This window comes from Alosa pseudoharengus, unplaced genomic scaffold (assembly GCF_046254945.1).
Source record: "Alosa pseudoharengus isolate Yale_2024_CS ecotype anadromous, Long Island Sound unplaced genomic scaffold, YU_APseudo_1.1 YU_APseudo_1.1_scf_23, whole genome shotgun sequence".
NCBI classification, from domain to species: Eukaryota; Metazoa; Chordata; class Actinopteri; order Clupeiformes; family Clupeidae; genus Alosa; species Alosa pseudoharengus.
Window position 1 is genome coordinate 25717277 of NW_027468685.1, and position 13929 is coordinate 25731205.

The 13929-nt window shown below is 41.4% G+C and overlaps 1 protein-coding gene across 1 annotated transcript; it reads right to left on the minus strand.

The window, feature by feature from the left end:
- Nucleotides 1-1490: 1490 nt before the first annotated feature.
- Nucleotides 1491-9661, minus strand: LOC143140220 (sodium-dependent neutral amino acid transporter B(0)AT1-like). Its single transcript, XM_076301025.1, is given in 10 exon segments — nucleotides 1491-1654; nucleotides 3487-3691; nucleotides 3880-4036; nucleotides 6179-6307; nucleotides 6799-6911; nucleotides 7158-7268; nucleotides 7392-7573; nucleotides 7777-7914; nucleotides 8277-8417; nucleotides 9463-9661. Coding segments are annotated over 10 exon segments (1539 nt in total).
- Nucleotides 9662-13929: the final 4268 nt, after the last annotated feature.

The window sequence follows — 13929 nt, forward strand, 5'->3', positions numbered from 1 at the left end:
TCAGCTTTACTTACTCCTCTATGACGGTAACCTAAATACCTTTGGTGTGTGAACAAAACAAGGCATTTGAGAACATAATCTTAGACTTTGGGAAACACGATTCATCGTGAAAATAATTGACAGATTAATTGACTGAAAATAATCGTTAGTTGCAGCCCTAGATCTCAGTGTAGGCCTATTTGTAGACAAAGTGCGATTTTATGCAGGAGTGTCCAGCTGCTTTATGGCACAGGATTGCAGGAGACATGGTTTTCAACACAGTTTGGTCGACACTTTTTACAAAACAGTTGTACAAAATTTCTATTAATGCAAGGTACTGTGCCACTGCTAACAAATTCAAACCAGTGGTGGATGTAGTATTCAAGAGAGTTTTGACAGTAATTACTTTATATTTAAATAAAGCATTGTTAAAGTGTTCTAGCTTCATTTTGGTAGTTTGTTACATGGTCATAGTTCAATTTTAACAAGCTTTTTAATGACATACACACATTACGTTTTACGTTTTAGGTGATCTGCCAAGCTTAACATTTCTTCATCTCACTGAATGAGTGAATCAATCAATGATTAGTTTGACATCTTCACTGTCATTTGCACTTTGTCAGATATCGTGCTGATAGACTCTGTGTCGTGACTCGACTTGTTACGATTGCAAATAAACTTGAACACGGCTGCAAAGGGAATAGCCAAGCTGGGGATGCCAGCGAGAATGAAGATGATGGCACTAATCCAGTCTGGATACCTTACTTCTGCCAGATTTGGGAACACCGCCTGTGAAAGGACAATAACAGGAGATGAAACAGGTAAAAGAACATGGTTCAATGTGTCACATAATGTCACATAATGTGACATGTTTTATGTGACTTTCATAAAGTACATGAAGTCACGTTTTACTGTATGTCACTTCATAAAGTATCATAGAAGCCTTCTGTAAAGAATAATGGCCTCCTGGAGAATTCTATGTGGCTATATCCGAGCCTAAAGCCATATTCGGTGATACAATAACTATGCAAAGTTTTGTTGATCCCCTGAAGTTAATTCATTTCTGCAATTAACATGTGACTCATTGCTCATTGGGCAGTCATACCGATTCGGGATCCCAGACGATGTAGGTGAGCTGTTTGGACACTGTGGTGACGAAGTAGAACACCAGGATGACCAGGATGATGAGGGGGCTCAGAAACCTCCATGTAAATTGCCAGAAGATGTTGGGCTTGTGACCGATCATGAACTCGATGTCCTTATTAAACCTGTCCAAGCAGACAAGAACAATAGCAGATGAGAGAGAGTGTGAGCAGTAGCAGCAGCGTCTCTTGTCAACGGACCATTTCGCCCTGCTGGAAAATAACAGCCAAGTCCACCCTCTGCCCACTGCCCCTCCACCACACTGAAACCAATGACCACATTTGTTTGCTTTTTATCGTCTAAAACAACATGATAACAGTGGGCAATAAGGGGCAGAAAAAATGCCCATAGCCGCCGCCTGACCAAGCTCACCTGTCTATGCCGTAGATGTAAGACACGGCAATTAACTCTTACAGGGCAATGACCAAGAGGGGGATGGAGCCGGCGAAGCCATCAAACAGAGCCAGCCAGTAGCTGCCAGAACCCTGGGTAAATATGAGGGCGATGAGGCAGGACACCAAACACGTCAGGCCTGGAGAACAATAACATTTGAACATTAGAGAGTTATTACCACAAATGGGAGACAGACAAAAAATATACTGTAGATAGATGAATGGATGGATAGATCGAAGTCCGGAATCAGTCAGTAAACATTTGTTGTAGTTTAGTAGTTGTAGTGTTACTTGGTTACTTGAACTCACCATTCGCATAAATTCGCAGGATAAAAAGTGGTCTTTCAAATTCCCTCTGCACACGATAGGATAGTGCTACAACTCATGAGTCCCATGTGTTTTCCCACCAGCGGAGCTAGTTGACTAGTTCATCAAACTTTTGCCAACTTAAAAAACGTAACTTACGTTGTGCTGTTCGCCACCAGCAGCATCCATCTGCGTTGTTTTCAAGTAGCAGGAAATTCACACGGAACTGTTGCAACTCTGCCATCATTATGTTAAGCCCGCCCACCGACTCTATACACGATATGATAGGCCTGATTGAAGTTTCATTTTTCCAGCTCGCAAGCCAACGAAAGTTGCTAGACTACCCTGGCTGCAAATTACATTTGCTGCCACTAGGGTACGTCTAGATTTCTAGGCTAAGCCATAGCCCTATATCTTTCTAGATTTGGGTCCGGATTTCCAGGCTACCGTTGAGGAGCAACTATGCCCAACCAGAGCTGTTCGGACCAATCAAATTGTCTGGGCGGGTTTTGTAGGATGATGGACAGATGAGCAGCAGTGGTCAACTCGATCACGTCATCTGAGCACTCATACAAAAAATGCATATATTTCCATGCGGTTTGCCCTTTCATTTACACGAAAATGGAGGTTTTATCACTGAAAACAATTATTTCTTAAAACTCCAGCCAAAATGGAGATGTGGGAAAACTCTGGTTTCACATTTCACATCCCAATGAAGAAGTATCAGACTCAAATTCTGACAAGAGTTGAGTATGACGACGTCAGGCTAAGATTGTATAGTGATTTCCTATGAATGACCTGCATCATGTATAAACCGCATCATGGTGCTTAATTAAAATAAAAAAAGACAAAACCATGTATTAACCGCAGTGCCTAATTAGCCCAATGAATCTGAATTGTGCTTTAAATAGAAAGAGGAATGAAGAAAAGAAATACATTTCCATGTATAGCTCACCCCTGTGTATTAAAGCTGCAGTTGGCAAGTCTGACAAATTGAGGGGACTTAACCAAAATGTTGAATGTTTACAACTCTCATGCCCCTCCCCTGCTACCAATGAGCACACTTTCATCAAGTTTGTGCTGGTCAGTGCTCACCAGACTGCACCAGACTGTGATTGACAGTCAGGTCACACACTCCTGCTCTGATTGGACTAGAAGAAACGGGAGCTGTGGATTTTTGCAAAACAAATAACAGGCTCTAGGTGGAGGTATAAGTGCAGGATTTTTTTCTAAAACCGGCTAATTTATGTTGTTCTGTTGTAGCATAGTGTTGGTTTCAGTGAATATGATAAAAAAAAAATTGCCAACTGCAGCTTTAACCTTATAGCTGAAGAAGTTTAGTAGCAAAATCCATGTTTAAACCTCAGTTAATAGTTGGGAAATTAGGGTACATACTCTTCATTCGTTCAGTCATTCAGTCATGTGGAAAATGAAAATGTAATCAACACAAGTGGAATAACATATGGGGTCGATCAGACAGGACATACTTTGCTGCTTATAATACGCGAGGTGCACTATGTTTTCATAAAAACACGGGCGCTTTTCCGCTTGAAGTTGAACTTTTTTCAATTCGAGGCGCTCAGGGCGCTTCCGCAAAAACACGAGGCGTAGCAGGCAGCAGCCAAAATGTTTCCTGCAAAAACCATGTGCCCCTAACAGCACCTACCTGTGAACACCTCCTTTGGCCATGTCCGTGGGAGGATGTTGAGATCCTGCAGCGGCACCACACACCCTTCAATGTTGCCAAACATGGTGGACAGCCCGAGGCAGAAGAGCATGATAAAGAACAGGATAGACCATATTGGGGCCACCGGCATCTTCGTAATGGCCTCTGTGAACACGATGAATGCAAGGCCCGTGCCCTCCACACCCTGTGGAAAAACAGATTATGACATTATGTACAGTAGATGGTTGTAAGTATGTATGTATGGTACTACTGTAATAACTGGAAAAATGGTATACAAACTCTTTCTTCTAACATTTGGTATGTAGCAATGAATGCATTTTTGAACGAAAGAATTGGAGGAACTTCATAATGAGTAAGTCATAATGAGTTTACCTGGCTTAGAAAATCCTCCATGTTGCAGTTCTTCAGGCTTAGCCCTGATATGATTTCCGGGGAGGTGAGGTTGAAATGATTCACCATATCACCGTAGTTATTCTCGGTGATATTCCCCTCAGGAACATCAAAAGCGTTCATAAGTGCCAGAATGTTCCTAGATGAAAACACAAGGAAGAAACACAAATATGATATAATGTAAACTAGAGGGTGACAATTTTTCGGGACTCCCGCGGGTCACGGTATTCCCGCGGGTTTCCCGCAGTACGGGAGTAAATTTCACTGTTGGTAACGTGATTGGGACGGGACAGAAAATAATAAACGGGAGCTGGCGGGAAGCCAGAGATTATTAACTTAAAAAATGACGCTGCAATGCAGTGAGTGCGCCCAAAGACGTGAGGCATTTCGTTTTAGAAAAGAGAACCAATTACAACCCACAATACGTTTGTTGTTGATTGGTAGCCTATCAGAGCAAGACAAGCAGCTGCCCTGTTCACAATCAATCAGCTTCAGCGATAGGCCCTAAGGCAAAATGGATGCAAGAAACAGTTACAGGCGAAAGTATCAGCAAAGGACAACTCTATTCAATTGCACGAGCCGTCCGGGAAAGCGATTCTCGTTGAGTTTAATGTGTCATGCAATGTTGGGGCATGACACCTTGACGATCGCATTCCTCAATATATTTATCGCATAACCCTGGCGGAACACAAAAAATTGTTTTGTTTACTCATAGCAACGTTGCTATGCTTCGCTGGTTTAACGTGATGAGAACGGTGCAAACTTAACTGATGGGATGAGATCTAACTATGAAATGATTTAAGCATAGCCTACAGCAAAGTACTGTAAAATATGTAATTTTAATATAGCCCAAAATGATCGGCTATTAAAGAAAAGTTAGACAAGGCTTTCTGCCCTACCAAAATGTATGGTCACCGCACGCTACTGTAGCCTAACAGTCGGATAACTTTAGACATCAACATAGGGAGCGGGACGGGATTCGGGAGTCTTTCTCTCGGGATTTTGCGGGACAGAATTTTTTTTGGGGGGCTGTCACGTGATCGGGATATGACGGGAGTATTTGTGCGGGCTCGGGATGGGACGGGAGTGAAAATTGCTTCCCGTGTCACCCTCTAATGTAAACGGTTCACTTTGTCAGTCTGTGGGCAAACCAGGGGCCCATTGCACAAAACTAGGATTAGGGATTAAGCCAGGATATCTTGGTTATCCTGGCTCAATTTATCAGTGATCCAGTTGCACAAAAGCGGGATAGGGGGCAGCAGGATATGTTATGGTATAAGTCACCATGGAGATTTATTCTGTGGAGCTAACCTGCTCCAGACCAGGCTAAGTTCCACGATCTATTTAATCTCATCCCTTATCTCAGTCAGCAGTCACCACAAACCAATAGTTATTCCACTGCCCACTACACATTGTTATCACATATAAGACCCACTGTCATTATTTAAATGTTTGTGATCATTAATTAACTTTTACATACTCACCATTCCCGACCTGTCATGCGACCATGTGACGTCACGGGAGCACCGTAACCGCCGTAACTTTGCACGTGGTTGCTGCGACACTAGTTGCAATATTCTCCTAAACAAAGGTGTTGCTGTTTGTTACTGTTGTGAAAAGGCTATCGCTACCTACTTTACACCGTAGAAGAAGCAATGAAGCCGCTCTAGTTGCCATGGTGAATCAGTGAATCTGTGATCGGTGGTATTTGAGGGATCCGTGAGCGCGCACTTATCCAGGATAGGTTTCACCTGGCTTGATGAATCCGTGTCTGCTCATCCTGGCTTGGTCTTTGTGCAACCAATTCAGCCTGTACGCTCTTGTTTTGGATTCATTGAGCACAACTCAGTAACTTATCCCGGATGTCTTAATTCTGCTTTTGTGCAACGGGCCCAAGACCAGGCCTCATATACTTATATACTCATTTTGCTGAAGCTTTTATCCAAAGTGATGAACATATGTCAATTATTACAAGGGCTTTTCTTCCCAGAGCAAATTTGGGTTAATTGCCTTGCTCAAGGGCACAACAGTGGCAGCTGGGGGCTTGAACCCACCGCTTGTCTGGCTGCTGCATGCTAGCCCAGCTCCTTGGTGGTCCCAGCCACTACGCTACTACCTCGCAGCCACCAACACCCCCAAGAAGTCAGAGGTGAGCTGTACTGTCCTTAGTGCCTATACTGTAACTGTGCCCCCAATGAGATACCGATATGATCCAGAATCATTGCTAGCCATAACTAGTAGCTATCAGTGAGGTTAAACCTTAGCAGGCATGGACACATACCCATTCAAGCACTCATCAAATTTTTCGGTGGCTCTGAAGCCAATGATGGAGTAGATGACCGTCGCTGAGTAGACAGAGGTGAGCCCATTGATTATGGAGATTATCACCGCATCTTGCTCACAGTTGTTGCTAGGAGATGGGATAAACAGATGCAAAACAAACACCATCATCATCATCATCATCATCAATTATTCATTATTACTCACAAATTCTTAGTGGTGGAAAACCCCAGTAAGTAAAATAAAAGTCCTCTTGGTTCTACCTATGCACTTAACACAGGCAGATAGCACTAATTAGCTGAATACCTTGCTGAAGAGTTGCGTGAATTAGCTGATTAAGTGAATGATTAGAATAAATATTTGGGATTGCTTGGGATGGTACAATTCCAATGCCTTGAGTGGCTTTGTTCATCATAATTTCCCAACTATAAGCCAAGGTTTATACATTGATTTCGCAAAATTTCTTCAGCTATGAGATTAATACACAGGGGCAGTTAATATAGTACTATATTAATAAAGCTGCGGTTTATACACAATGCAGCTAATACACAGGAAATTAATGTTATATTTTATTGATCTTTTTGACAGCATGTTATTTTTAGCGGTGACCTTGACACTTACTGGACAGAATTATAGCTGGAGAAGGAAATGAGACCGCCAAAGGCCAGCGAGAAGGAAAACAACACCTGAGCTCCCGCGTCCAACCATGTGGTCGGATTAATCAACTCGTTCACCTGTAGACAGAATCAACATGTTACCAGATGAGATAAGAGATAAATTGAGACCATTTGGCATCGAGATAAACTGAAGAGAGAGAGAGAAAGAGAGAGAGAGAGAGAGAAAGGAATATAGAATCCTATATATTATTAACATTACCATACTTTTATTTGAAATACTTTGGTAATATTGTAAAATGCACAGTCATGCTAATAAAGTACATTGATTTGAAATTGAAATCAAATTGAATTGAAAGGACATACATCTGGAGTAAACAGGAACTTTATGCCATTCAGAGATCCTTTGAGAGTCAATCCTCTTATCAGGAAGATAGTGAGAACAATGTATGGCAAGGTGGAGGTAATGTAGACAGCCTATGGAGGAGATGCAAGGACATTATATGGTTATCGTCACTTTGATATCCACTATCTACATTTGGAGTTCACATGCAAACTCTCGAGTTGGAAAAAATCAAGCAAAAAGCGACTTCGGTGTACCTTTCCTGTTGTCTCAATGCCTCTGATTGCTGCGACGTAGAGGACAACCCAAGCACTCACTAGTGACAGGATCATCCACCACTGCATACCCCCAGACTGCTCAATGGTGGCTGTTGCGTTCAGGGTCTCTCTGTACCAGAAATAGTCCACAGAGGAGCTTCGAGCACACTCTGATACAAACCCTGAAAGGAGGAGGAAGGATATAGATGTGAGCATAAAAACATTTCAGCCATATACCCGTGCATTAACCGGTGCTGTGAACATGATAAACAAGGGAAAGACTGCTCAGAGGTCAAAGTGATATAATCATCTAAGTCTCACGGTTAAGTGGGCAAGAGAGCAGTGTGTTGTTTTTATAACCGCTGGAAGATCGCGTTTGTTGCACCTGTTTTGTTTTCATTGAGGGGACAGTGGCTCCACGGCAGGGGACTCTGAAAGGAGTTGAAGAAGTACCACATGACCCAGGCCATGATGGTGTTGTAATACATGCCCACCACGAAGGAGACCAACATAGATGCAATACCTGTAAAAAAAAAGTACCAGGTTGAAAGCCTCACTGTTTTTTGTATTTTGTATGTGAATACCGTTAGTCAGCATGGTTTCCCTTAGTGAAATGTGGCCAGAATTAGTCCTGACTCCCTGACTCAAAGTGCAACCTGAACACCATAGTAAATACGTATTTATACCCACACAGCTAACTTTTACAGTGGAATGTGAACAAACAGAAGTTGTGAATGATTTTCCGCCACAGTGCCGACTGGTGAATAAATGTGACTAGAACGTAGAACACCGCTCTTCACTCATAACACATTATGGACAACATTTAGTTGGTGAATTGTCTCCACTAGGACCTGATAGGCCAGTTAAGAGTAATATCTAGCGTACCCATTCCAATGAGGTATGGACTGATGGACCCCCACACACCCACGCTGCCACTCCTGAGCCTCTGGCCGATGGCGAACTCCAGGTGCAGCAGAGGGATGCCCTCCAGAACCAGCAGGATGAGGAAGGGGATCATGAAAGCACCTGAGAACACAGATGTGAGGGCCCGGGAGGTGAGACCATTAGCTTACCGCCAGGGGTGAAATTCAAGTAAGTGCTAAAATGTTAAATTGTAGAGGGATCACAATCCACAATTCAAAACAAGATCAGAAGGCACACCAGAACAGATAATTGGATGAAATTATATTGTCAGATATATTTTCAATTAAATCTCTGATTGGTCGTTTCTGATGCAGTGAGGAAAGTGAGATAAAATGCTACTGTGCCATTTTTGTTGCATAAGGGATGCATAATGAAATAGGAAAAATGGTCTCTCCTGCTGCTGTTAAAACATCATTCTCATCATCATTCTCAGCCACTAAAGCAATATTCTGTATATAAAATACACTGTAGGACATATGATTGAAAGCCTCTCGTATTTTATAGGATGTAATGAAAGAATATTAAGAAAGAAAAGATGATCAAAAGAATCAGGTGCAACAGAATTCCTATATCATAAGATTAGAACTCATACTCTATATTCCAGGATTTCCCTTTCAATGCCGTAAAAAATGTTTTAAACTCAAAGAATTAAGAATAACATGAAACAAGTTTGTGCTACATAAAACAAGAAAATACTACTGTGATATAATATTGTTGATTTCTTTGCTGAATCACTGAGGTGTTCATGATCTCTGATTAATGCAAAATGCACCAGCAAAATATCAATCAGTCTCTGAATATGATTAGTCAAAGGGTCATTTTAGAGACCATGCTTTTTTATCTCAAAAGAATAGCAAAGATGTTCATTTCAGGGTTAGGAAACCAGTTGTCTCTTTGCCATCTATTCTAGTCATATTGCCAGGTTCTTTCTGTACAATTATGGTAAGTTTGTGTACACTGATTAACAGACTCAGTCTATTTACATTATGAGTACCATAGATACATTATGCAGTCTTAACTCTCACCAGCTTCACGTTTCCAGTCTTATGTCCTCCAGGACTACACTAATTAACAGACTCAGTCTATTTACAGTACGAGTAGATTAATCCATAGTCATGGCTACTGTCAGTTATCAATATAGTCTCACCTCCTCCATGGCTCTGGCACAGGTAGGGGAAGCGCCAGACGTTTCCGAGCCCGACACAGAACCCCACGCAGGTGAGCATGTACTGGGTTTTGTTGTCCCACTTGGGTCTGCTGTCCGCCTCCTCCACCTCCATCCTGTCCAGGTCCTCATGGGATGGGATCCTCTTCTCCAGACCCGGGTTGGGCAGCTTCAGCTTCATGGTGAGTAATGGTCTTTAGTCCTCTGTCTTGGATATGAAAGAGATAACTGGTGTCCAGAGTCTTGTGTCTATCCCTCACTTTCTCGCTCTCGCACACTCGCACACTCGCTCCCTCTCCTCTCTGCTCTCGTGCGTTGCCTCTCTGAGAATATGTGTGAGTGCTTTGCTCGGCCAGGGGACAGCCACAGTGCATGTGCTGACCTTTAGCACCGGTGGTTATCTGTCCTCTCCCCTCTTGAACGCTTGAGTTATTGTGTTTTGTCAGCAACAAAGGGTCTAAAGGGGTGATAATAGTTAATGCACAATAAAGCAGAGAGATGACTAAACAAAGTATGTGGACATGCATATCCATCTGTCCACCACAGACAGGTAAAACAAGTATGACTTGTTAAGAGGATTCGGTGCATCACTGCTGCTTTTGTTGCCCTTTCCAGCACAGCTATGACAACTTAATTCAATGTTAGCTGTCCTATCAGTGTACAAACACCACTAATTACCACAGTGTATGATCAGTGTCAGTCCCAATATAGGTGAGAAATCAATACTTTACTGCAATCTGTGTTGCATGATGAGGGGATTTTTAAAGATACAGTTTCTTTTTAAATCACCTTCTCTTTTTTCAATGTGGATTACAGCATTGGGGAGAAACTAGTTACATTTTAGGTTGATTATGTCACAAAATAAACGTAATTGTAATCAGTTACAATTACTGAGAAAAATATGTAATTAATTTATAGTTACTAATCAAAATATTGGTAATGTTTTCCCTTTCTTTTCTTTTTAATTATCACAATTGCTTGTTAATTTATTTTTTTCTTTTACCTAATGATCTATTTTTTTATATATATTATTATAATAATAATATTATTGTCATATTGTTACTTTCTTTTTGTGTGTGTAGCAGACTAGGTGAGGATTGGTGTGGGTGGATGTATTGGGGTGGGTGGATAGGGATTGGCAGTGCTAGGGGGCCCCCGACCTGGTCTCAGCGCGTTTGCTGGTCAAGCGAGAATTTCGTCCATAGAGATTGAATGATGTATTTTGCGTGCTCCTGCCCTGTTGTACAAACAATACGTGCATATGTAGGCCCTATGCTATGGCCTTATGAACAGCGGATCTGTGTTCAAAAAAGTTCAAAGAATCCGCACATATTTAGGCAACTGTGGTAATCGTCAATCGAGGGTGCAGTGATGACGGATCAACATCGGATTTTGGCATTTAGCCTACTCAATGAAGCAATAGTAGGCTAATGTTAATTGGCAGAAAGATTGAACATGGTTTGCTACATCTATACGACAGTAAACTTCAGCTAGCTAGCGGCAGTTACAACTAGTTAAATAAAAGGAGATGGTTAACGTTATGTTTGTATTAGGGCTGTCAGCCATAACATGTTAATCGCGATGCAGTAAGGACCAAGCATACGCGTTAATTTGTTTGCCCGATTGACGCAAAGTGCGTCAAAAAACACACCCTTTCTTCTTTGTTACATTGCTCCGGAACTGTTCATTGCAGGGAGATACAACTTTTATTGCGTGACAGAGCAGAAGTGGGGCTTTCCAACGAGACTACGCACGTGTCTGTACGATAGAGTATGAAAATAAAAGAAAATCATGAAATTAAATCAAATTGCATCATATTTACAGTCTATACTTCTCTGCGTTCACCTGCTCACCCACTACTATCGTTTGAATTACTCGCAAACCCGTGATCGCATAGATATGGCAAGCATATCAGATGGAAGAGGAGACACAGGGCTATCTATTGGTACCATGAATATCGATCCTTATTCATGAAACAGACGAAGTAACTGCAAAATAATAACGTCATGTACACAAACCAACGCTGCACACCCATTACTCTCGTTTGAATTACTCGCGGACCCGTGATCGGATAGATATGCCACGCACGTCAGATGAAAGAGGAGACACAGAGCTATCATTTGATATCAAGTACATCCTTCTGGGTTATAAAACAGACGAAGTGACAGCAAAATAATAACTTCATATAGCTGGACTTACCCCACGTTTACGAATTTTTGTCTGTTTTTGTGGCAAAGCATGTTTATAATACACCATGCACTCAAAATGATATTTTGTGAGATACATGTCAAAATATACAATTTTTATAATACGCTTTTTGTATTTTTATTATTTAATAATGGTGATATAACATAATGGTGATAACACTTGTCGGTAGGGCCCCCTTGGAATTTTTGCTTGGGGCCCCCACAGACCCTAGAATCGCCTCTGAATGCAAACACCCACCACCCCAACACTCACACACAATCTCTACACCGCACCGCAAGTCACAACCCACCTCCCCAATCCCTCAATAACCCCTCCCCAATGTCCAATATGCACTTTACATCTTTACAAACACAATTTCATTGCATTTCTTACACCAGTAACTACGGTGTAACTATTAACTTGTGCCAAATAGATATTTTAGTAACAATTTACAAATATTAACAAAGGGTTAGGTAATGACTAGTTTGCTATTTATTATGGCACCTTATTATAAAGTGTTACCAAAGAGTTATATATATAAATATATGTATATATTGGTGATGACGAAGGGGTTACAGCCAAACCGTGTTGCCACAGTTACCTTGAAAAAGTAATCTGATTACTGATTACTCCTTTAAAAAGTAACTTAGTTACTTTACTGATTACTTGATTTTAAAAGTAACTAAGTTAGATTACAAGTTACTTTATTAGTTACATTCAGCAGCTGCCGACAACACCCCGCTGCCTCAGCATAAAAACAACTGGTTTTGCCAATACTCACTTTATTGGAAGTGCATTTTAACAGTAACGTGAGACATTCCAACCTGCAAAAAGTAATTTCAGGGAGGTATCCCAAACCCCCCCCCACAAACATTTCTCTCCTCCCTCTATTGTTGTTTACGTTTGTGTCGCTGTGTGGTATTACACTTGAGTTGTCCTCATGCTGAAAACGTGAACATGACGTTAATCCCGACACAAAATGACTATGTCAATAGTACGGCAATAGTAACACACAGTAAGTAACTAAGTACCTTTAATCTGATCACTGGTTTGGAAATAGTAACGTGTTAGATTACTCATTACCGAAAAAAGTGGTCAGATTAGAGTAACACGCGTTACTGGCATCACTGCAGCCAAATATATACTTTGCTGTAAAAAGCTTTAAAGCCTATGGGCCCTATTTTCGCGACTAAAAACCTGGCGCAAAGCGGATTATTATCCCAATGCAAAGTTTATTCCTACCTTACTCTCGGATTTTTTACCATGCGCTGTACTTTTATTAAGCTTTGCGCCCAGGGGTGTGGCAGAAGGTGTGTGCTCTGGCGCACAATCCAAAATGTACACTTACATCGCTAAAAATTATGCCACTGACCAAGAACCTGGTCAGAAATCCTTGGCCAGTTGTTTATATGTTATTTTAAGAGTGCATTATCCACAGTGATATGGGCGGGTGCACAGTGCACCCTGCTTCTCTCATCCACAGGAACGCGTGCCAGCGCATATCCATGCAAAACACAAATTACACAGATTACAATGGGAAACATAATTATAAAAAAGATATTACAAAATACATCTCACAATGAGTAGTTATTTACCATCATTTGCAAATTGGTAATGACGGATAAAAGTGATTAGGCGAGAGGCACATATGAAGCACAGCTGAAGACGCACTGTCACTAGATGTAAGCAGCCACTCCTCTGCAGGATAAATGTCCTTAGGTTTTTTATTCAGTCATTCAAACAGTATTGGGGTAAGTGTTGCTTTTTCCAGGCTATGTTTTCTATGGTAACCCATTGACAGTCAATAGTAAAAGTATACTGTTTTGTCACACCATGGTGAAGTTAGTTTCACTTTGCCAATGAGTTCAAATAATAGACGAGTGCAGATGCGTGTATAGGCTATACTCTGCTAGGTTTTAGTAAACCATGGTTTAGTGGAATACCTTATCCATACGGTCCGGCGTGCAAGCAGATTCTTTCAAATGCGCCACTGACTATCAAAATACCAATGCCATGTTTGAAGTTGCGCTGCTTGCTGTTAAAGGGAATTACAGGTGTCATTCTCATTGGTTTAAATGATGTTACGCTCAAAACACACCCATGACTGATTAAGAAACATAGGAACGCCTTGTTGCGCCATCTGCCCAACGTTTGATAACATTTGATAACAAAACCACTCGCAATGTGGACTGGACAACCCACTAAATCTAATTAAGCTATTCGCTATAAAATAGGAGCTTATCTGTTTACCCGGTAATATAA